Source organism: Camponotus vicinus, unplaced genomic scaffold (assembly GCF_025532165.1).
Source record: "Camponotus vicinus isolate PSW18456_S1 unplaced genomic scaffold, iyCamVici1.0 SCAF_14, whole genome shotgun sequence".
In the NCBI taxonomy this organism is placed as follows: domain Eukaryota; kingdom Metazoa; phylum Arthropoda; class Insecta; order Hymenoptera; family Formicidae; genus Camponotus; species Camponotus vicinus.
The window spans coordinates 6,775,593-6,796,977 of NW_028141950.1; the positions used below are offsets into that span (position 1 = coordinate 6,775,593).

Sequence of the window (21,385 nt, forward strand, 5' to 3'; positions counted from 1 at the left end):
ATTTCTATGCAGATGAACTATGCAAATATCTTTTATCATTGAAATAAATCTTGCTTTTTTAATCTTCTTCCTATTGTTAGCTCAAAGTCATCTTAGATATCGGTAAATATTAATTGATCAACTCGTACAGGTTGCGCAGCAACAATATGTGCCACTTTTGAAACCAGGCAAGAAGGAAGGGAGCGGTGGTGGCGGTGGTGGTAGCACGACCAGCGGCGTCAAGGAAAAGGAACGCAAGATGGACAAGCCGAGGCGCAAGAACAGGCATCCGCCACGTCTGAAAAATATCGACCGCAGTACTGCGCAAACGAACGAGGTGACAGTCAACAATGTCACCGTCACTATCACGGAGTACAAGCCCAAGGTGAAGAAGGGCTCGGACCAATCGAGCAACGCGAGCTCCGAGGGCGGGAGCCAACACGATTCCAGTCAGGACTCGAGAAACCTCGATGTAGGAACCGACGCCTAGTTCAATGTGCTAATGTTACATATGTGTGTACGAATTATTCTAATTAATACACTGTACGACGTATGTATGTCAATCTTTATTTGGTCAACCGTCGTCATCTTCTAGACCAAAAAGCGACCATTGTTGACTCTCGCTTCTCGCTCGTTTGTCACTTACGCATCGTCGGATTATCTGATGAACCCAATGAGGTCAGACATTTTATGCTATCAATGGAGAATATTATTGACTACACGCATGATTTGTATATCGCCAGTTTAACAGTGAAAGGAAAACAAGAATATATATTGTATTGTATATCGCATCGGTTTAATTGTTGCGCGAAGTGGACGGATTGAATAATTCGCATCGTTAGCGGGAAAATTGTACTTAAAAGCGCTTACTTTACCGATATCGATTTTCTATTCTTTAATATTTATTAAACTTATTTAGCATCTCTATCAATATGGCATAGATTTTAGATTTATAAATGTGTAAAAAGGGAAAGCAAATTGTAAATATCTGATGCAACATTGTCAGTCAAACATGAAATTTTACCAGCCATTGTTGACATAATAATGTCCTCGACTGTCATTGAATTTTTACGAGACCACTGCCAGAAAGCGTGTCGTGTTATATTCGAAATTCGTTAACGAACCTAACGATACAATCAATGATTGCGTATTAATTTTGCTTACGATAATTACCAGCGTTACTGGCACTGGTATATATATTTTTTACCCTATTCCAGTTTATCTAATAGATAAATTTCCCTCGAATGCATATATTTTATCCAGTTCCTTTGATTAATTTTTTAATTGTATTTTTCCTTTCGCGCAGTTGAATTTGCTAGAAGTTGATTATGTCTGAAAATGTTAAGTGTTTTTGAAAACATTTAACGTTTCTCAAAATGTACAGATTTAATATCAATTTTCAACAGTGTAATATATACTCGTATCTCGTACTGAATATTTAAAAAAACGACGCTTCCTGAGAAAATCTTATTTCTAGCAAATAAGCGATTTAAAGATGTAAAATAAAAATTATATCGCGTTATATCCATCGTTTAAAAGTGTGGATATATGCGCAGATATAAAAAGAATTTTGAACATTTGTGTAACTGCCCGAACAAGAAATCGACAGATCTTATATTTATTCAAAATTGAATTGCACTTGCTATTGAGCAAGTCCAATGACCATGGGAAAAAAAGTTTGCAGTCTAAAATTATAAAATAGAAAGGGAAGAGTTGTGTAAGAAGAAATTGTTAATATTATTAATTATGCCACCGTGATCATTGTAATACAATTCTGCATTAAGAAATGAAAGTAACTATAGGACTTTGTCAGTATCAGACTAAGAGATATAATTAATAGACGAATTTGAAAATTGTATATACTCGAATAACGAATAATATCACCTAAAGACGCATTGTAAAAAATTCTCACAATTGCCTCCCCCCCTGTCCGGCCAATTTGCTTTGAATTCTTAATTAAACAAGTCACGTTGCATAAAACTTGTAGCTTTTGCAGATGTCTAATTGTTAAATAATCAGGTAATTATCAGATAGCTACAAATAATAATTATCAGATAAATAAAATCAGATAAAACCACTTTTACAAAGAGAAACGTGTGCATCAAATATTTTTACAAATTTGTGGGATCATATAAGTTTTACAGTTTCCATCTTACATGTAATCTGCTTGTCTCTATACGATACAAATATATTCTGTATATTTTAAATGGAACATGAGAGAGAATTCAAAGTAGAACGTATTTTCAAGTTTATACTAAATTTTTAAATTCTATATAACAATGTTTTTTCAAATGCATCTTTCAGGATTTTTTGTAGTTCCTTCAAGAGAATAAATAAATGTTCTTGTCCCTACATCATCACACATGATATTGTAAATTAAGAACCTATTTTATTACAAGTAATTTCTTTTAATACACAAGCTCTATATAATGTTACATCGATTACTCATCGTACTTGATCAATGGTCGAGTAAAATACTGTCAGTTATTCTCAACAAAGATGTCACATTGTACAAGACTTAATATTCTTGACAAATAATCGGCATCTTAACATTATATTGTTAGCAGGGAAACAATAAATCACATGTTTTGAGAAACAAATATGAGCATATTTTAATATTTAATTATCTTATGAGACACATATGTACATGTATGAATCTTAATGTGCCATAAAGATGTACCTTAAGTTTTCTTTTTCTCTTTTCTAGCTTGATGATGGCAGACTTTCAATTTCCATGTCTTCTATGTCGTTGGTGACGTCCCCTAGCTTCTGCTTGAATTCCGAGTTTCCAGCCACGAAATTCTGTTGCACTGTCAATCAGCATATTAATTAATGCAAAGAAGCCAACACGAATGCATATAAAAAATATTTATACACATACCTATAGGAATCTCCCTAAGATCTATCACTTGAAGATTGTGTGCTTTATTATCCCCGCCAGCGATAAATATAAATTGGTTATTCGGGTTTACTGCAAGACATTGAATAGCACCTAAATTACTCGATTGTTCCCATACAAGAGTAGGGGTCGTGTGCTTGAGAAGATCCCATATCTTCATTACACCATCGTTTGAACAAGAAACTAACAGACCTCGACACGATGTGCAAAGACCTGCAAAGAATATTAGATGGGATTTCTGGAATTTAGAAGGAACTGTGTAAATTAATCTTTCTTGTAAACAAAGAGCTATTTACCTGTAACTTCTTTTTCGTGAGCTTTGATTTGCCATACTAGCTTATCTCCTCTTACATCAAAGTATTCTATGTAACCATTATTTGTGCTGACCTGCAAACAAATACAGTCATCACAGATCTAAAGATAAATGATAATAGAATATGTACAAGATACGTACAATGCAATAATTTGGATCATTAGAATCCCACAACACCCTCTCCACTTCTCCCGATGCCTTCCAGCTTCGTACAAGTGTTTCCTCCTTGCAGTCGAATACTCTTACTAATCTGAAAGGGAATTACATATAGATATATCTAGATAAATATATTTACAATAATAATCAAACATACTTGTCTGCACATCCTGTCAATAATCGATGAGTTTCCTCTGGATGCCATTTCAGAGCTTGTACTTTCTCATTAAATGAATCTAATTTAGTGACAGGTTTGCAACTTTCCAAGTCCCACAATAAGACCGTTTCATCAACCGAGCCGCTAGCAAGCACATGTCTGAAATGAAATATCTTTTATAGTTATTATAAAATCAAGTATTTTATTAGACACATTTTTTGAGGATTAAAAATACTAACGTATAATTCCGATTCCATGCTATATCTAGAACTGCATCTCTGTGGCCAACACGTTTTTGTCTCTTTTTTTTATTCGGTTTACAGCCTAATTTATAGGCTGGTTCTAAAGAATCTATCAAATCCAAGTCCCATATCTCAATTATGGGAGTCATGTTGCCAATTGCACATAAATTTCCTGTAAAAACGAGTTAAAAAAATATATATACAGGGTATCAGGGCAATCTCTTCCCAAAAAAGCTCTTGTAGCTTACTTCAACCATAAAATATCTAGTAAAATATTCATTTTTCGATTATCTTACCTTAACAATTTTATGTACAAAATAATGAGAGGGATCAATTGGTGTAAAGAAAACACATAATTGTTTCGAAAAAAAATGTAATTGTTAATTGCAAATTACATATTTTTTCTTCGAAACAATTATGTGTTTTCTTTACACCAATTGATTCCTCTTATTATTTTGTACATAAAAGTATTAAGGTAAGATAATCGAAAAATGAATATTTTACTAGATATTTTATGGTTTGTGTAAAATTAAGAGATTATTTCAAGCCTCATAACTCGAAAAATACTCAATGAAAAAATACTTTATTATAGTGTTTTGAAAAGCTCTCGAGGTAAGCTACAAGAGCTTTTTTTGGGAAGAGATTGCCCTGACACCCTGTATATATATTTATATTTTTAATGAAAAATTAACAAATATTTATAGTCTAAATATTTCTCGTGTTTCTTTAATGTGTCTAAAATGTATCTAAATTCAGTGCATCTACATTGTACTATTCCTACTCACCTGGTTTTATATCTGCAGAGTCGTAATTGAGCCATTCTATACATAATGGAAATGAAGGTAATAATATATCGTGATGGCAGTAAAAGGAACCTTCCCTTTCGTTATGTACTGCAATTATTAATTGCCATAAATTAGCAAATCTATGTAAAATTATCTGGCTTTAAAATATTGGATGGATTTAGTATTTTTATACAAACCAAATACTTCCAAGATGCTAGCATCGTTTTCAACATGGCCAACCAGCACCAGATTGTCATCAGGCTTGATAATATCATCCTCCTCTTCCGAATCCTCATCATCATTTGTTATAAAAGGATCTTTTCCATCCGTTCCACCAAAGCTGGCTAAGCTGGAGATGGCGCAATACATATTGCCACCTGCAAAACCGAAATAAACATTGTTATTTATTAAATTATAGACATTAGTCAATATCATTCGATTAATTTCCTTACTTTCATCATCGTAGCCTTGAAAATTGTATTCATCAACGCCAGCTTCAGGAAACTTTTCTGTCTTTTTTGTATCCGATTGCGAAGTTGTTGCCTCTTCATCAGAATCTTCATCTCTGTAAAAATTGTTGCAGACAATTTTCTCAATAAATAAATATAACATACATTAGATATATTATTACATACTCTAAAGCAGATTGTGTCTTCCTTATAATCTTTTCGAGCTCGTCGGCCTTTAATTCGACCTGAAAATAATTATGCAAAATATGCAATTAAATTTTTATATTTTTTGATAAACAGTTTTTTTTTTGATAAAAGATAGAAATATGATTGGGCTATACTAACTTTTTCAGGAACAGCTGCGGCGACGCCTCTTTTCACCCACGTGGCACAGGATATAACATTCATTTTCCTTGAAAAAATTCAAACGTTTCAAATATCAAGGTTTAAGCTGCTTTTACAAAAGTCAGGGTTAGGTGACAGCTCGCTCCGCACGTGGTTTTTCACGGAGATGAGAGATCTGTTCCTTACAGATGAAATCTAGTGCAGTCAGTTCAGCTCGTGCAGCTAAAAAGAACAGGACTTACAGCGCAGGCGCAACAGGAGATTCGGCGCATGCGCGGCTAATGTTACATCAGCTGATCAGCATCTGGCATCTCTGTCAACTGTCAACGATACCGGTCGACAAGTTCTGCGATTGTTAAGGGAATAAGGTGAATTATTATTATTATTATTTCCATTTATTTAGTTAAAACACCTCTTTACGAAATTTTCGCAATTTCCTGCTGACGATTATCGAGTAATCGTAAATCTTAATTTCGCGCTTTGCGAAGGTTATGCCGGTTAGATTAGGTTAGGTTCTTCACGTGGATATCGACGAGAAAGAAAGAATGGACGAGGCAGTCACCACGAAGCCCACGTTTAAACGCACTTTCCCCCAGCGAATCTACTGCGTGGAATTGTCGCCATACGAGTGGTCGCAGCATTTGATCGCCATCGCCCTCTCCAAGGAAATTGTCATCTCTACTGTCAGATTTCAGGTTCGCGTCAAGACTTTTACTGTGCGATTTGATTAGGAAATTATCCAGTGTGATAAATGTCAAAAGAAATAATTTTTATGTAAAAGAAAATGTTATATAAATGTTATATAAATATTATATAAATGTTATATAAATATTACATAAATATTATATAACTATTATATAAATATATAAATGTTATATAAATATTATATAACTATTATATAAATATTATATTGCATACAATTGTAACATTATATAGAAAATATTGTAATATATAATTTCAAATAACAGGATGAAGATGACACAGTGGAGGACATGGTGCTCCAGCCTATCAAAACGTTTCACCATGATAGCAGAACTCACGCAATCGCATGGAGTCCAGAAACCTCCTTGAGTGTCGTCCCCAAGATTCTCATGTTTTGCGTCGCTGGCGCGGATTTTAAGATAAGATTGTACAATAGCGATTTAAATGACACCAATGTGTACGAGGTAAGAATTGTTTGTAGAATGATATTTACAGCTTTGCGAAATTGAATGCGAATGACTAAATGTTCTAAAGATTTTAGAAGGGCACAAAGATTATACGAATGCAATTTCTTATGAACCAGAGGGTGAATTGCTAGCATCGGTTTCCGATGATCATACATGTAAGTTGTGGGCAGTTAAAGAGGATCAGAAGTGCGTGTCCACATTTTTCTTGACATCGCCTGGTACCAGTGTATGTTGGCACAATGAAGAGTCTGGCAAGCTTTTAGTAGCGGAAAAGAATGGCTTAATACGCATGTACAATGTTAGAAGCCAGCAAGCGATTATGTCTCTCGATTCTGGGGCTGTCCCCTTGATTGCGGCAGACTGGGCACCAAACCCTTTAAAAGTTGCATCGATGGCTGCCGGAGAACTATTACTTTGGGACGTATCTAGACCGAGGTAATGAAAAATTTAATTTAAAAATTTTTTCTGAGTACACATACATACTTTTTTCGTTAAAATTATTTTTTCCCTACTTTCGATCTTAGTCGTCCCCTTGAAGAGCGAACGCTTCACCTAGAAGGTGGTTTAGCAGTGAAATTCTCACACACAAATGAAAATCTGATCGCGAGCATCGGTTGGCCAGATAATTTGTTGAAAGTTTTCAATTTTAAATCCAAACAGGTGATATTGTGTGGGAAGGTAAAGTTATTCGGCGGTATGACTTGGCATTATAAATTGCCTTATATCTGTGCAGGAAGTGATAGAGACGTATGTTTCTGGAGAGTGAATGTAAATTAAGACACATTAAACAATTGCTTTTATATTTAAAAAGAGGAATCTCTTTTCAATTTTTTATAAGATAAGAATTTTCAATTTTTTATAAGAAAAATTTTTTATATAATTTCATTTATATTCTTCACTCTTTCTTGTAAACAAATTATTTTTAAAAAATTACAACTGTTAGGATACATTAGTAAAAGGATTAATACTTTTTGAAAAAAAGTTTCACATTTAATAAAAAAATGTATTTTTGTAAAATGTACTTTATAATAATCAAATTTACATGCAAAAAAGGTATAAAAGTAAGTTTGTATTACACCTGATCACTTATAGTGATATAAAACTATTAATGTATTCTACTGTTCTTTATAGTTTATACAAGCTAATGGAATAAAAATTTATGATTCTATTGTTTAAATAAAGATAATAGCTGATGGAATATAAATTTATGATTCCATTTCACATTGTTCCGATATATTCTCGTCTATATTTTCTTGAGATGTATTCTCAAGCATTTCTGACGGATTTCCTTTTAATTCAAAAGGCTTTATTTCTTTTTCTTTGACTAACTTGACAAACTTATCTAAACCTTGTGAAAGTAGAAGTTTATTAGTATCATCATTTAATTTGTTGGTAAGTAAATAAGCTTTATCGTAGACGATTTTGGGATCCGGCATGCAAACTCGTTCTTCTTTGAACTTGATTTCATCAAACTTCAGTTTTTCAATCTCGTCCTTAATTCTTTTACAATTGTTACTTTCGGCATCAACTGCAACATTTAAAGTAAATTATACGTATAAAAGAGATACATATATACATATATATTATAGAAAAATATAAAAATGATAAAAAATACTAAAAAAATACTAAATTGACAAATCTCAACATACTATATATAATTGTATGCTAGTTGCATACAAGTTTTATAAATTAAAAAAGAAAATACTAACACAAGAGAGTCAAAAGTTGATTTCCCAGTTGACGAAGTTTAGGAATCTTTTCTTTATAAGACAAGGTTGTTTCATTTATAGCATCGTCCAATAATTCCAATATCAATTGCGTAAATTGCGTTTCTTCCTCGACTGATAATCGACTGAGAGTCGAATAATTCAGCAGCAAATTCAAAAGACCGACGCATAAATAAGCGCGTATACTTTGCGATATGGGATGATTGCTTTTCGCGTAAATGCTGCCTTCGTCTGTTGGTTTCCTAATATCCAATTTCGCGAGAATGTGAATTAAGAGACTTTCAGTCGTCACCGTTCCATATTCGACTGCCATTTTCTCGAATTCGAACACATCACCTAATATCGCTGCTATATGTTTCAATTGAGTCTCTTTTGCGTCGCATGTAGCCGCTATAGCGATCCGATAGCTAGCATTCAATTGCATCTGAAAACGTTATTTTAATTAATTATATAAATATTATTATTACATAAAATTATATAATTATATAAATATATAAAATTATATAATTATATAAATATATAAAATTATATAAATTATATAAAATTATATAATTATATAAATATATAAAATTATATAATTATATAAATATTATTATTATATAAAATTATTACATCAATATTTTAGTGCATTAATTAAATATTATATACAAATATTAACATATTACAAATATTAAATATATTATATAAAAATAATATCAAAGATATTGTTGTAATATTGAAAGAATGTTATTTAAGAAAGGACGTCTGTTTTATCTGTTTCCGCTTCTCTCTCACCATTGTATCCTTTGCTTCATTCCGAAAAGTGTTGGTATTTTCATTCTTGCACAAAATAGCATAATAAGAAGTGTCATATTTCATTTGGAGAGTCTGTAATGCTCCATGTTGTTCCTTCCTTTCCAACCAATTTCGCATCAAATCAAGCTTATTTTGTGTTTTATACGTGCTCATAATTGCCTCATGAGCATCAATATGCGCATTCAAATACTACAGATGTACAGAAAATTTTTAATGTTTCATAAATTTATAGATAATTTATACATTAATTTATATGTATACATTTACCTGAATCTGTCGAAGATTTGTGATGAGGGAACGCGCTTTTGCCCACTCCGATTTGACAAGAGAACGTGTTACCGCGTCCATAATTAAGGACAAACCATATCCCTCGTCACCGCTTAGAAACGCTAATTCGGATGCTACCTCCAAGGAATATATGTCTTTTCGACGAGCAAGAATTTTCGCCGCCTTATCAAACTGTTTTAATTCTACGCGGCTGACATATGCAACATCAAATATTAAAAATTAAAAAAAAAAACAGGAACTCTTCAACTTTATTAATTACCTATGTTATGCAAATATTGTCTCATGTATTGTCATATATAAAATTAATTATCCTACCAATGAGCTGCTTGTTCCAGTTGACCATTGGAAGCACTCCAGTCTGACCATGATTCCAATATCTTTGTCAAAAACGAATCATTGGAATCTAATCTGCATCTCGCAAGCACATAAGCCTCCTTATACATATTAGCTTGTAGAAATGCATCTATGGCTTCATAAATTTTGTGTATACAAAGTAAATATGACACTGCTTTCTCCACATTGCATTGGTTTATTAATTGGTGCGCGTACGCTTCGCACATCTCCCTCCACATTCTGTAAAATTGCATGGTCAATATTTATAACATTCTTTTTTATATTCTCTTAATTATGTGCAGAAAAAGTATTCGTGTGTACTTCATGGAAACCTGAGGCGCGAGCGATACCAGAAAATCATTTAGGTGTTTATCCTTGGCTGCGCATATCAGATTGTTTTCCAGATTTTCGCACCACATATTCATCTCAGTGATGGAATTTAAATTACTTTGTGATGATTCTGCAAACAAATAATTAGTAATTAAAAATAAATTATTAATAAAAAATTCGATTACAGACACAAAACATGTAAGACTCAACTTACTTTCCTCGTTAATGAGTTTCAAAAGATGCTCTTTTTTAGAAAACAGCGATAGGTTTGTAATGTCATTTTCTTCTTGTTGCTCTTCTTCTTGTTGATTATCTCTTATATCGTTTATGATAAAATTTAAAATATGATTTTTTACTCTGGATTTGTCGTTTATCATTTTATTGTACTCGTTAAAATATGTACGTCTCTCTTTTTTCTTTACTGGCGCTAGTTCAAACTCTGCAATAACGATATAATCTCAATATAATTATGTGGAGACTGATTGTATTTAAGAAATTCTACTATGCAATTACTTGTATATGTGACAGATTCATTATCTGACATTGTCGGATTATTCTCTCCGTTCGTTTTGCTTTTTGAGCTTTTCTTCTGTGACTTTTGCTTCTTCTTCAAAAATTTGATATCGGAAATTTGCTTCGGCGACTGCTCTGCTAAAGTATAATCCCATATGCGTAACATAAAGTCCGACGATCCTGTCATTATCAATTGCGGTTTAAGGGGACTCCACATACAACATAGCACGGGTCCGTCGTGACCTATGTATGTGCCCATCAACTCCTTCTTTTCAACGTTCCAAACCTAGAAAATAATAATTGAATACTTAAATAAATAATCATGTGTACATATCTGTGTATTCTTATTTTTTTGTATGATTAAGAATGATTTTTCAGATAATACTTGATATATGCAATAATATATTTTTAAAGTATCAATTCTAAATTTCACACAATAAATTTAATAAATTTGAATTTAATAAATGACACATAACAAGATATAAATTAATCAATAAATGAGTCTAGTTGTTTAAACTACTGCTATATAATTTGCTATATATTTGACCTGTGCGACATTGTCGTAACTACCAGACACTAAGTATCCGCTGACGTGCGGACTCCAAGCAAGGCACACCACTTTATCGATGTGTCCGTTTAACGTTGCTACCATTTTGTACAATTTGCGTTCTTCATTATTGTCTTCTTCCTCATTACAATCCTCGGGATTCGCCTCTATTTCTTTTATCAGTTCTGACATATCACAAATTATTATATTCGAATCGAAGGCAACTGCCAAGTAGTTGGCACTTGACGATATCCATTCATCTGTTGAAGTACTGTCGGGATGCCACGCTAAGCAATTCACCATAGACCTTAAAATGTGTATCGTGCTGTTGCGTTTCCTCAGTTTTTGATCGTAAAACATAATTGATCTGAAAGAAACATCCATGTATTTGATGCAATTAATTTAATCATCTTTTAAAATATAAATATATGACTTATACCCATTTTCTAACGCGATTGCTAAGCACAAATTGGATTTCCAAGCAAATTCCGTGCATCCTTCCATGATTATGGACATGGGGTCTAAAATATAAATTGCGATAAGAAAACAGTGATAAAATTGCGAGTTTTACATTAACATCTTACCGCCGTGAGGCGCAGATTTCTTGTGAGCTACTAATTCTCCTTCTGCACAGGAGAACAAAAAATATTCCGACTCAAATTTAGCCCATTCAAGCTTGTAAACAGTATTTCTATGATACTGCCTGTACAATATAGGTGGTTTATTAGTTCCAATTGCGTCAAATACACCAATGCGACCCTCTGAAGTACCAAAAGCTACCGTGGATTCATCATCAGGAAACCATGATACCTGAAACATTTGCACGATATCATTTGATACTTCTCATAAAAAATTCTCTTAAAGAATTAACTTTAAAATAAAAACTTAAAATGTTTTTTACCGCTCTAATCTTTCCTCTTATCTTTTGCCAATGTGAAACAACATCAAAAGTCTTTGTGTGAGGCTCAGACAAGTTCCACAAACGCAACATCGCGTCTCCAACGCCAAATACAATACGTGAAGTATCGATGGGACAAGCTGCCATGCAATAGACGAATCCTCCTTGCGTAGGAATCTTATATTCCAGGGTCGCCGGTTTGGAAGGGTCGCTATTTTGTTTACAACATATAATCCAGCGATCTTGTGCTAAGGTCCAAACCACGAGTCTAAAATGTTACGTGATAAATTTCAATGTTTTTATATCTCATCGTAATTCATAAAACGTTTACTCACTCAGACTTTGTCCTCCAATTATCAGATATTTTATCGTTTTTGGGTACAGGAGCTATGCAAAATAATCCTCTGCTGTGATACGTATGGAATAAGTTGGGATTGTTTTTGCTTGTAGAAAGATCCCAAGAGAGAAGTTCACCCCAAAGAGAAGAAGTTAAAAGCACTTTAGGTTCCACCCAACACACTGCAATCCAAGTTCCAGTCGTAGTGCCAAGTTTGCCTTTGTGACAGGAATTAGGGAATGGCATGTTTGGTATACTTATCATAGTCTCATATCTACCATCTCCACCAGCTCTCCAAATGAACACAGTTCTGGACATAAAAGGAAAGAACACAAAGAAAATGGTATGAATATAACAATAATATATTGTTTTAAATGTTATTTGATTATTTTTTTCTCATAAAATACTTACATATATATTTCATATATGTAATTAATTCAATACATAAATAGAATATCAAAATATTATGAAAATTTTGTCTTACCGGTCTTTTGCACCGGAAGCTAAGAGTAAATCTTTCTTATTATTTCCACTCAAAACATTTACATCTGAAGGACACCAAGATAAACTGACTATTTCCTCATTGTGTCCCCTCAGTTTGTATAATATTGTTTCTTTTTGAACAATATAAATTAATCCACTTTTGGTACCTACTGCTACAAGATACGGGTCATGGGGACAGCAAGCCAAACAAGTAGCAGTTAGCTTGCCTAGAGATATTATTTTGGATGTCTCATATGATATATAACAACGCATTAGAAAGCCTTCTGAATTTAGCGCGTATGCAAGATTGCTGTCTTTGGCCGACCAGTCAACTCCTACAACTGACTTGCTCTGAATTAAGAGAAAAATACAAAAATTACAATCATATTAATAATTTATAAGCTAAGTCATCATCTTTCAAACAAGAAAATTAATTCTTCTTTAATGTTTGTGAGACATTACGTTTATATATTCGACTTTATTTAGTAAAATTTTGTTGCTTACATCTTTAAAAGAGAATTCCACAATCACTTCTAATGTATCCATACTCAAAATTCTGACTTTATCCTCATCACCGCCAACAATCAGTAATTCTGGGCTGTCAAGATTAGGACAAAATGCCAACGCTGTTACTCTGTCTTTGCAAAAATCCTTAATTAACGAAAACTGTAGATTAGGATGACCCTCTTCGTGTTTGACAATAATGATAAAATTCTTGGCGCCCCATGCCAGAGTTCCACGTTTCGAGCAAACGAGAATATTGTTCAGATACCAGTTTGGCGAGGGTGGCAACACAGCCTCATTCATCCTGCTGTATTTTAGTATCCTATAGAAGGATAGAGCAAGTCCTGTAAAATTTTACAATGAAATTGAGAACAATTATTATGAAATATTACAGTAAAATTAATAAATAATAAATAATAAAATAATAATAATAATAAATAAAATAATAATAATAAATAATAAAACAATAAATAATAATTGTGATACAAGGATAACGTTTTTCGTCTGAAAAAAAAAGTATAAAAGATAAAATAACGTGATGCAAATTTTTATTAATTTTATTAATTTATTTCTTTATTATTTTTATATTAATTTTGTCATTTTTTAAATTTTATTAATTTTTAATTTAAGTTACATTTTTAATTATTCTTATATGTTTACACATTTGTAATACGCAATATTAATTGAAGGTTAACCGGTATGATTGATATATTTTTAGACTTGTAATAAATTTATGATTATGTCAGTTTTTTATTAAAACGTCAACGAGAGGAAAATGATTTCCTAAAATTACCTCGTTGAACGTAGTGTCACAATCGCTTAATTCGCTATTGTATCGGCGTGTTATGCTTCTGCTAACAACAAGCACGTGAGAATCGCAAATTTGTATCGATTCTTCTTCTGTTCAAATTAAATGAAGAGTGTATTCGAAAATCGTACCAGTGGGATAGAGTAGCGTTCGATTGGCCAATCAGGAGAGAAGGAGCAGAAATTTCTTTGCCCCGATTGGTCAATTTATAACGTCACTTTATCCTAGGGGAGAATTTTCGAACGCATCTCTAGAGGTATCCTTGAAAACTATTTTGTTATTTTCCCGGTGTGTATTGATTTATATTGATCTGTATTGATTTTTTGCGAAAAGGTCGATATGACATAAAAATTCAGTGTTTCAAACGAAAATATAAAAGGTAGATTTAACTACTCATTAAAGGTAGATTTAATTACTCATTAAGATCTTTAATTATCAACAATTTTATCAGTTCAATTTTTACAGTAGCACATTTTTCGATTAATTATAAATATTAATATTTTTTAGCCAATAAATTAATTGCTATTCTTTTTGAAGACTTCATCGTTTTTTAACGTTATTCACATTTCAAATTTTAAAGAGATCTGTCGAGGATAAAATTTATTCGAAATTAAATGTAGAAGAGATGGAAGAGATTTTCAAGGAGAAGATTTTTATTTTCAATTAATTGCTCGTAAGAAAACAAATCAAATCATTGATGTGTTATTTTTGTAATTTGTGTTAGTTTGTAATTTTTCCCTAATAAAAAACTAAGCAAACACTAAATAACAGTTATATAACTGTTAATTATATAATTTTCTACTCAATAATATAACTGTTACATGTTATGTAACAGTTACATAACAGTTACATATCAGTTATATTGTTGAGTGGGAAATTACAACTAACAATTATATAAATGTTACTTGGTGTTTGCTGGGAAATTTTAAGTTTTATAAATTATATAATAATTATATAATTATTATATAATTTATGAAATCTTTTCTTAATATAATAATTATATAATTTTATATAATTATTACACAATAATTATATAATTATATATAATAATTGTAGAATAATTTTATACAAATTTTATATAAAAGATTATTAAGAAATTTCTTCGAGATTCATTAATTTTCTTCATAAGAGAAATTATCGGAACAATTTTATTCGAAAAGACGTTTTTATTAAAGGGAAAAAAACTGACGAGGCTCTTTTGATTTTCAATTATTTCAGTTTTCGAAAGTCGATTTTGAAAAGAAAGCGGCTTATCTCGGACACCCGGTAAATTAATTTATTTTAAAAAAATACCACTGGACTATCGCACATCGCACAGATATATTTTAGATTTCCGCGCCTTCTGTTTCACGCAACACCGACAAATCGATGTATTTTTCGTACGCATGTATTTTTCTATCTCCGTCTACGATCGCATGACTAACAACGCGATAGTAAGTGCGCTTCCCCTCGTTCTCTTGTTCTCCGTCACCTTTTTCTACTTCCCGATTGATAAAAAAGAATCGTAAACGAAGCTGACGATTATCATTTTAACAACAACAAGTAACGCGCAGAGACCAGACATATTGATCTCGTTTCCTCTGTTTATTTTTTTCTCTTTTCGTCGATAATATATCGCATTTTTCACATTTTTCGGGAGGCTCGCGTTGGTTCCTTCTTCTTTTTATCGAATTATTAATTAATTAAATCGCTCGTCGACGCGATGAGATTTATCGCGCTCGTATATTTGTTGACGTTTTACGGCCTGGCCGACGCGGCGCCGGCAGGCATGACACCCAAACTGAGCACGTGGAGTGAATTCGTGGAGAGAATAACGTGGGTCAGCAGCTGGAAGCAGGCGAGAAACAATCCCGATGTCATTCTCGACACGGTAAGCATACACAGAAAAAAATATACAAAAAAAAACACACAAAAAATACAGAAAAAAATACACAAAAGAAGTGTCAAATCAAAACTTACATACTTAAACTAACGCATTCATTGTTTCGTATATACGCAACAATTTATAATCTTCTTAGAAGAATTTAATAATTTCAAATTTCGACAATATTATAGTCTTATTTTAATAATGTAATTGTCACCTCAAGAATATATAATTATTTGATTCTACTTTAAGAAAATTATAATCCTTGATTTAAAAATGTTATTTTCTATCTAACATTGTTTCCTTTTCATTCAAGAAAATTAAATCTTAAATCGTAAGAATATATTTTTCTCGATTGAACTATATAAAGTGGCTTCATTCAAGTAAGCAATTATATTCAAGGAATTATATTTTTCTTTAATTAACGCGATATAATTTTATTTCAAGATTTCCATGTTAAAACTAAATATATTTTCAAAACAAGAATGTTTTTTTTTGTGTATATATCCTTCGCTTAAAAACGAGAGGATTTAAATTTTGCTCGCTTCGATTAATTTAAGTTCCTCAATATTATTCAAAATTTATTCCTTTTAGAGTGGAGTAGTATTTAATCAACAAGAATTTAAAAATAAATTTTGAAATCCAAAAAACGATGGCAAACGACTTTATTTAATTAATTATTGACTATTAAAAAATATGTATTTATACATATATATTATAATTGTGACGTAATCATTAAAATTATTTAATTAATTATTGGCTCTTCAAAAGGTAAATCTTCAAGAAAAATTAAATTCTCTAGAATTTTCGAAATAATTTTTATCGAGTTCACTTTATCATTTAAACTTTTAACTACTCTGCCTTGTATTCTCTAGAAATTATTCGGTAATTAATTCTTTTAGATAATTAATTCTTTTATAGATAATTATCTTTTTTACTTTATATTTTATGATTTATAAATATATATATCTAATAGATTAAACTATTTCTTTAAAATTCAAAAATTTATATGCATTCTTACATTAAAATATATTTTTAAAACTTTTTTAAAAATAATTCCATAAATTATTATAATTTAAAAATTAATTTTCATTTTTTTAAATATATTTATTAAATTTTTTTAACAATTACTCTTTATATTAATTAGATATACATATGTGCATAATGCAAAATTACTCTGCATATTTAATATAGAAACAAGCTCTATTATTTAGAAAATAAATACTATATTTTATTACATAAATTTATTTCAGCTTTAGATCAATGTTATGAGTGCTCTTTTTATCGATTCCTCTTTCAGCTGGAGATGATAAGAAAAGCGGGTTATCCCGCAGAGGCTCATGTTGTAACGACAGAGGACGGTTATCGCCTGACGTTACATCGAATCCCAGGTGCAAACGATTCTCTACCTGTGCTACTGCAACACGGTCTGTTATGCAGTTCCGTCGACTGGATCTTTCTTGGCAGAGGCAAAGCACTCGGTACAATCCTTTATAATTATCCTTAGGAGATATTCCTTATATAATTATCCTTAGGAGATATTCCGAAATCATATCCTTAATATTTTATCAGAAAAATGCCTAGAAAAATTATCAAATTTAAATAGCAAACATACTTTGCAATTTTATTTTAATTGTAATGCAATTTTTAATACATCTTACTTTTTGAACATTGTTAAAATTTATTATGTGTTTATTACATATATTTTTACATACATATTTATTTAATTATATATATCATATATTTAGAACTGTTTATTTAACTAATTTAATTAAATAATAATTTATGGATTATAAATCAGAGTTCGCAATCTTTGTCTATTATTATTAAAGAATATTAAGTAAAGATATTATGAGGATATTATATGAAAAAATCTAAGTTTGTCATAAATGTTGCAAACAATTTCCTTGGGATTTCAGCTTATTTATTAGCGGATCAGGGATACGATGTTTGGTTGGGCAATTTTCGTGGTAATACCTACTCGAGGGCGCATATTTCCCTATCTCCGTCGAATTTGACATTCTGGGATTTCAGGTACTATAAAATAAAAATAATATATTTATAATAAAAATGCTTATATTATATAAGCATTTTTAATAAGTATTTATTATTATTACTTATTTAAATATAATTATATCCGGAAATGTCGCGTTTATCCATTATAAACAATATGAAAGTTGTATTAGATGCAGTTTTTTGAGTAAGATGATTTTTCAGGCCATTAGATTTGCAGTAAATTACGTTATCTTTGTGGAAAATGAGAGAAATAAAAATATTATAATAATGTGGCAAACTTAATTTAATTTTCAATAATCAATATAAAGTGAGAAAACGAAACAAAGATGTACATCGTAATTTTAATTATATTTAGGCAGAGAAATATCTCATCCCTTCATCAAAGAATATCAACAGAAATATAAGAAAAATGATATTGCTGATAATTTGAACGCGCAAAATTTGAAAATAAGCGAAAGTTCGGTGCATTTTATGATCAAAAGTTGCATGGAATTTGAAGCATCTATTATGTTTTAAAAACGCAAATCTAATGGTATTAAAATCTGTCACAAACGTCCTTTTGATATTTGTAACTTCACGTTGAAAAACGTGACATTTCTGGAAAGTTAAAGTCTTAAAAATATTTATATCACTTTTTATTAATTCTCAAATGTTATTAGTATCGCGTTTTCAAATAAAAATTTTAAATACGATCATAAACATATTTACTACATTTTGTGATATCAATTGAATTTTCAACCGGTTAGCTTCAACGAAATGGGCATCTATGATTTACCCGCGATGTTCACATATATCACGAATATAACATCTCAATCGTTGCACACGTACATCGGTCATTCTATGGGAGCAGCTAGTTTTTACATAATGACATCAGAGCGTCCGGAATTCGCACGAATGGTGCAAAAGATGATCAGCTTTGCGCCAGCAGTTTTTATAAGCCATATGAAAAGTCCGATAAAATACTTCTCTAAAACATTCCCCTTGGAATTATATAAGGTAAAGTAATTTAATCTTCAATTATAATTTTAACGAGATGTTCTTCGACGAGTTAAAATTAAAATCCAAGCAACTCTCGAAACTTCTGTAAATTATTATTCCATAAATAATTTTAAGCTGTTAAAAAAAATAATTAATTAATATCTAATTATAAAAATTAATTAATTTAATTTAATAAATAAATAAATTATAATTATATTAATTAAGTAAATAAATAAATAAATAATTTTTTAATAAAAATTAATTAATTAATTAATTAACTACTTATTATTAAAAATTAATTAATTTATTTATTTACTAAATCTCTAAAATATCGCAAAAGTTGAAAAAGGAAAGAATAATAAATAAATTATATATTACAAGTAAAAAAATATTTTCTTACAGCTGATCATGCGGCATTTTTTCCACAACGAATTCCTGCCACAGAACAATTTTTGGAAGTATTTCGCGAAATACGGTTGCGAAAAGAATATTATTGAGGAAAAGATCTGCGCCAACCTGATATTCATAATCTGCGGTTACGATCGCGAGCAATTGAACTACGTGAGTAGATTCGCGATCGAAATAAAATGTCGATCATTACGAAATTTCCATCGTTTGAAGATCGTCCGATCATACTTCAGATTGAATTTTAGCGCATGTCCTTATTTAGACTCTACTACCTATCATCCTGAGTCACAATCCGGCTGGAGCCTCGACCAAGACAATTCTGCATTACATCCAGATATACCAAACCGGCAAATTTCGCAAATACGATTACGGTCTCGATAAAAATCTGTTGGTGTACAACTCGGCGGAACCTCCGGATTACAATCTGGCAAATATTACGGTCCCGATCGCGTTGTTCTACGGTCTTGGTGACTGGCTGGTTGGTACCTTGGTGAGTAACGAAGGAACGCGTATTCAAATAAAATACGTAGCGAAGATTAATTCGCGTTAATTCTGTAAAAGTCAAGTTTTAACGTCAAATCGAGGGGATAGTTTGAAAGAAATTGTGCCCGCGATGATTCACGAAAGGATTTTTTTAAGGATGTGAAGAGGCTCTACCACATATTGCCCAATGTAATAGACATGTACGAAGTGCAGTGGCCCGAATTTAATCACGTGGACTTTATGTTGGCCAAAGATGCGCCCAGACTCGTGTACGAAAGAGTGTTCAAGCTTATGAAGGGGGAAACTTCGAATAATATTACATCGATGGGATAATATTACATCGTTAATTAAATTATGTAAATGATGAATATTGCATGTTGCTAAGTCTTTACTAAAATTGAGTCGCAATTCCACAACTGTCAACTGTTAACTCAATGGAACGTAAACTGATAGTATTCTTGTATTATTTATAATTGTATTATTTATAATTACTGTAAAAGCGAATTAGATTAACGCACGCGTTTTTAACAATCTTTGTTCCTTCTAATAGTCATCGCGATGGATTGCAAAGATAGTTGCAATGTGATCAATATAAATGACAATTTGCAAATATAAATAATTGCAAAAATAAATAGAAAGTAAATATAAATAATTGCAAAAATAAATATAAGATAAATATAAAATAAATGAAAAATAAATATACAATAAATATTGTAAATATAAATTTATATTCACATTTATATTCACAATTTATATTCATATTTATATTCACAATGTAGAAATAAATATAAAATGAATGTAAATATAAATATAAAAGTGAAAAAATGTTAAGTGATTAAATGTAATATCTTAGCCGATCTTGCATTTTAATACATTATACGCTTATCAGTCTATCTGTGTATGTATATTTATGATAGTGATACGAGAATTACTCAATTTTACGGAAAAAACCATCTATATAATTATAATAATAAATGGAAATAATATATTAATATTGCATTCTGTGTATTTCTCTCTCTCTCTCTCTCTCTCTCTTTTTCTTGGACAAAGTTTTATGATATTTATGAATTTTGAAGAAATGGAAATATCAAAGATGCAATCTTTTTTTTTTAAGAATAATACTCGAAATATTCTAATTTTAAAAATGTGTATTTAATTATTTATAAATATGTTTTTAATTATAATTTATGTAATATGCGTGTAATATGGGTACTAATACCTATATAAACAATGTCCAATATTACATATTTCATTGTAACAACTTAAATTCAAATTTTACTTCACGTAGACTTTTATTTGATAATAACTTTAATAAAATAATAATTCGACGGCTAAAACCTTCCAAATATTACTTAAAGTCACAAAAACACATGTTTTATCAAGATCAAGATTATTAAAGCTAATCTCTTAATCAGTATATTTATTAAAATTTGAAGAAAATGAAGATTTCCAAAATTACCTAATTATTTTGATAATTCTTATTTTATAGATCTAATTATTATTGCAATAATAATTATTGCAATAATAATTATTGCAGAAAAAAACGAATAAAATATACATATATCATAGAAAATAAATA

The 21,385-nt window shown here is 30.8% G+C and overlaps 5 protein-coding genes across 10 annotated transcripts in view; 3 read left to right on the top strand and 2 right to left on the bottom strand.

The window, feature by feature from the left end:
- The window catches only part of Rybp (ring and YY1 binding protein), a 4,089-nt gene extending 1,510 nt beyond the window's left edge, over window positions 1-2,579 (top strand). For all 3 annotated transcript variants that reach the window (XM_083088767.1, XM_083088768.1, XM_083088769.1), the window contains exon 3: window positions 131-2,579. In XM_083088767.1, coding sequence (XP_082944893.1) covers window positions 131-469 — 339 coding nt within the window. In that variant the 3' untranslated portion in view covers window positions 470-2,579. The remainder of the gene's footprint in view (window positions 1-130) is intronic.
- Window positions 2,566-5,551, bottom strand: LOC145965276 (periodic tryptophan protein 1 homolog). Its single transcript, XM_083088707.1, has 11 exons — window positions 5,326-5,551; window positions 5,167-5,225; window positions 4,984-5,096; window positions 4,729-4,908; window positions 4,532-4,639; window positions 3,744-3,918; window positions 3,505-3,663; window positions 3,333-3,441; window positions 3,175-3,265; window positions 2,861-3,091; window positions 2,566-2,789 (listed from the first exon to the last, which is right to left on the bottom strand). The coding sequence occupies exons 1-11, from the start codon at window positions 5,386-5,388 to the stop codon at window positions 2,683-2,685; spliced, it is 1,395 nt and encodes a 464-aa protein (XP_082944833.1). The 5' UTR covers window positions 5,389-5,551; the 3' UTR covers window positions 2,566-2,682.
- Window positions 5,535-7,602, top strand: Nup37 (nuclear pore complex protein Nup37). Of its 2 annotated transcripts, XM_083088760.1 has the most exons (5): window positions 5,535-5,693; window positions 5,814-6,020; window positions 6,294-6,491; window positions 6,562-6,929; window positions 7,019-7,598. In XM_083088760.1, the coding sequence occupies exons 2-5, from the start codon at window positions 5,871-5,873 to the stop codon at window positions 7,269-7,271; spliced, it is 969 nt and encodes a 322-aa protein (XP_082944886.1). In that variant the 5' UTR covers window positions 5,535-5,693; window positions 5,814-5,870; the 3' UTR covers window positions 7,272-7,598. The 2 variants fall into 2 exon arrangements, with proteins under 2 accessions (XP_082944886.1, XP_082944887.1); XM_083088761.1 differs by lacking the exon at window positions 5,535-5,693 and having other exon boundaries at window positions 5,838-6,020; window positions 7,019-7,602.
- Window positions 7,499-14,164, bottom strand: Rig (gem nuclear organelle associated protein rigor mortis). The gene is made up of 16 exons (XM_083088696.1): window positions 14,043-14,164; window positions 13,250-13,593; window positions 12,747-13,096; window positions 12,261-12,572; window positions 11,929-12,193; window positions 11,612-11,837; window positions 11,467-11,548; window positions 11,028-11,394; window positions 10,481-10,766; window positions 10,182-10,406; window positions 9,959-10,097; window positions 9,620-9,877; window positions 9,284-9,494; window positions 8,996-9,205; window positions 8,204-8,645; window positions 7,499-8,022 (listed from the first exon to the last, which is right to left on the bottom strand). The coding sequence occupies exons 2-16, from the start codon at window positions 13,550-13,552 to the stop codon at window positions 7,700-7,702; spliced, it is 3,999 nt and encodes a 1,332-aa protein (XP_082944822.1). The 5' UTR covers window positions 13,553-13,593; window positions 14,043-14,164; the 3' UTR covers window positions 7,499-7,699.
- Window positions 14,165-15,292: 1,128 nt separating this feature from the next.
- Window positions 15,293-20,758, top strand: LOC145965278 (lipase 3). Of its 3 annotated transcripts, XM_083088712.1 has the most exons (8): window positions 15,851-15,927; window positions 16,516-16,692; window positions 17,222-17,402; window positions 17,841-17,955; window positions 18,684-18,933; window positions 19,318-19,476; window positions 19,586-19,813; window positions 19,951-20,758. In XM_083088712.1, exons 3-8 carry the CDS (start codon window positions 17,228-17,230, stop codon window positions 20,137-20,139), a joined length of 1,116 nt encoding a protein of 371 aa, XP_082944838.1. In that variant the 5' UTR covers window positions 15,851-15,927; window positions 16,516-16,692; window positions 17,222-17,227; the 3' UTR covers window positions 20,140-20,758. The 3 variants fall into 3 exon arrangements, with proteins under 3 accessions (XP_082944836.1, XP_082944837.1, XP_082944838.1); XM_083088710.1 differs by lacking the exon at window positions 16,516-16,692 and having other exon boundaries at window positions 15,293-15,927; window positions 19,951-20,756; XM_083088711.1 differs by lacking the exon at window positions 16,516-16,692 and having other exon boundaries at window positions 15,299-15,927; window positions 19,963-20,749.
- Window positions 20,759-21,385: the final 627 nt, after the last annotated feature.

Excerpts from the sequence above, each read along its gene's own strand:
- Nup37 (XM_083088760.1), top strand. The coding sequence starts at position 5,871 with ATGGACGAGGCAGTCACCACGAAGCCCACGTTTAAACGCACTTTCCCC. Across the intron at positions 6,021-6,293 it reads TCTCTACTGTCAGATTTCAG|GATGAAGATGACACAGTGGA; the intron begins GTTCGCGTCAAG and ends TTCAAATAACAG. Across the intron at positions 6,930-7,018 it reads TGGGACGTATCTAGACCGAG|TCGTCCCCTTGAAGAGCGAA; the intron begins GTAATGAAAAAT and ends TTTCGATCTTAG.
- LOC145965276 (XM_083088707.1), bottom strand. The coding sequence starts at position 5,388 with ATGAATGTTATATCCTGTGCCACGTGGGTGAAAAGAGGCGTCGCCGCA. Across the intron at positions 4,640-4,728 it reads TAGCATCTTGGAAGTATTTG|TACATAACGAAAGGGAAGGT; the intron begins GTTTGTATAAAA and ends TAATAATTGCAG. Across the intron at positions 3,092-3,174 it reads TCACGAAAAAGAAGTTACAG|GTCTTTGCACATCGTGTCGA; the intron begins GTAAATAGCTCT and ends TATTCTTTGCAG.
- LOC145965278 (XM_083088710.1), top strand. The coding sequence starts at position 15,760 with ATGAGATTTATCGCGCTCGTATATTTGTTGACGTTTTACGGCCTGGCC. Across the intron at positions 18,934-19,317 it reads TCCCCTTGGAATTATATAAG|CTGATCATGCGGCATTTTTT; the intron begins GTAAAGTAATTT and ends ATTTTCTTACAG. Across the intron at positions 19,477-19,585 it reads ATCGCGAGCAATTGAACTAC|ACTCTACTACCTATCATCCT; the intron begins GTGAGTAGATTC and ends GTCCTTATTTAG.
- Rig (XM_083088696.1), bottom strand. The coding sequence starts at position 13,552 with ATGAATGAGGCTGTGTTGCCACCCTCGCCAAACTGGTATCTGAACAAT. Across the intron at positions 11,395-11,466 it reads GCAATCGCGTTAGAAAATGG|ATCAATTATGTTTTACGATC; the intron begins GTATAAGTCATA and ends TGTTTCTTTCAG. Across the intron at positions 9,206-9,283 it reads CAAATCTTCGACAGATTCAG|TATTTGAATGCGCATATTGA; the intron begins GTAAATGTATAC and ends GTACATCTGTAG.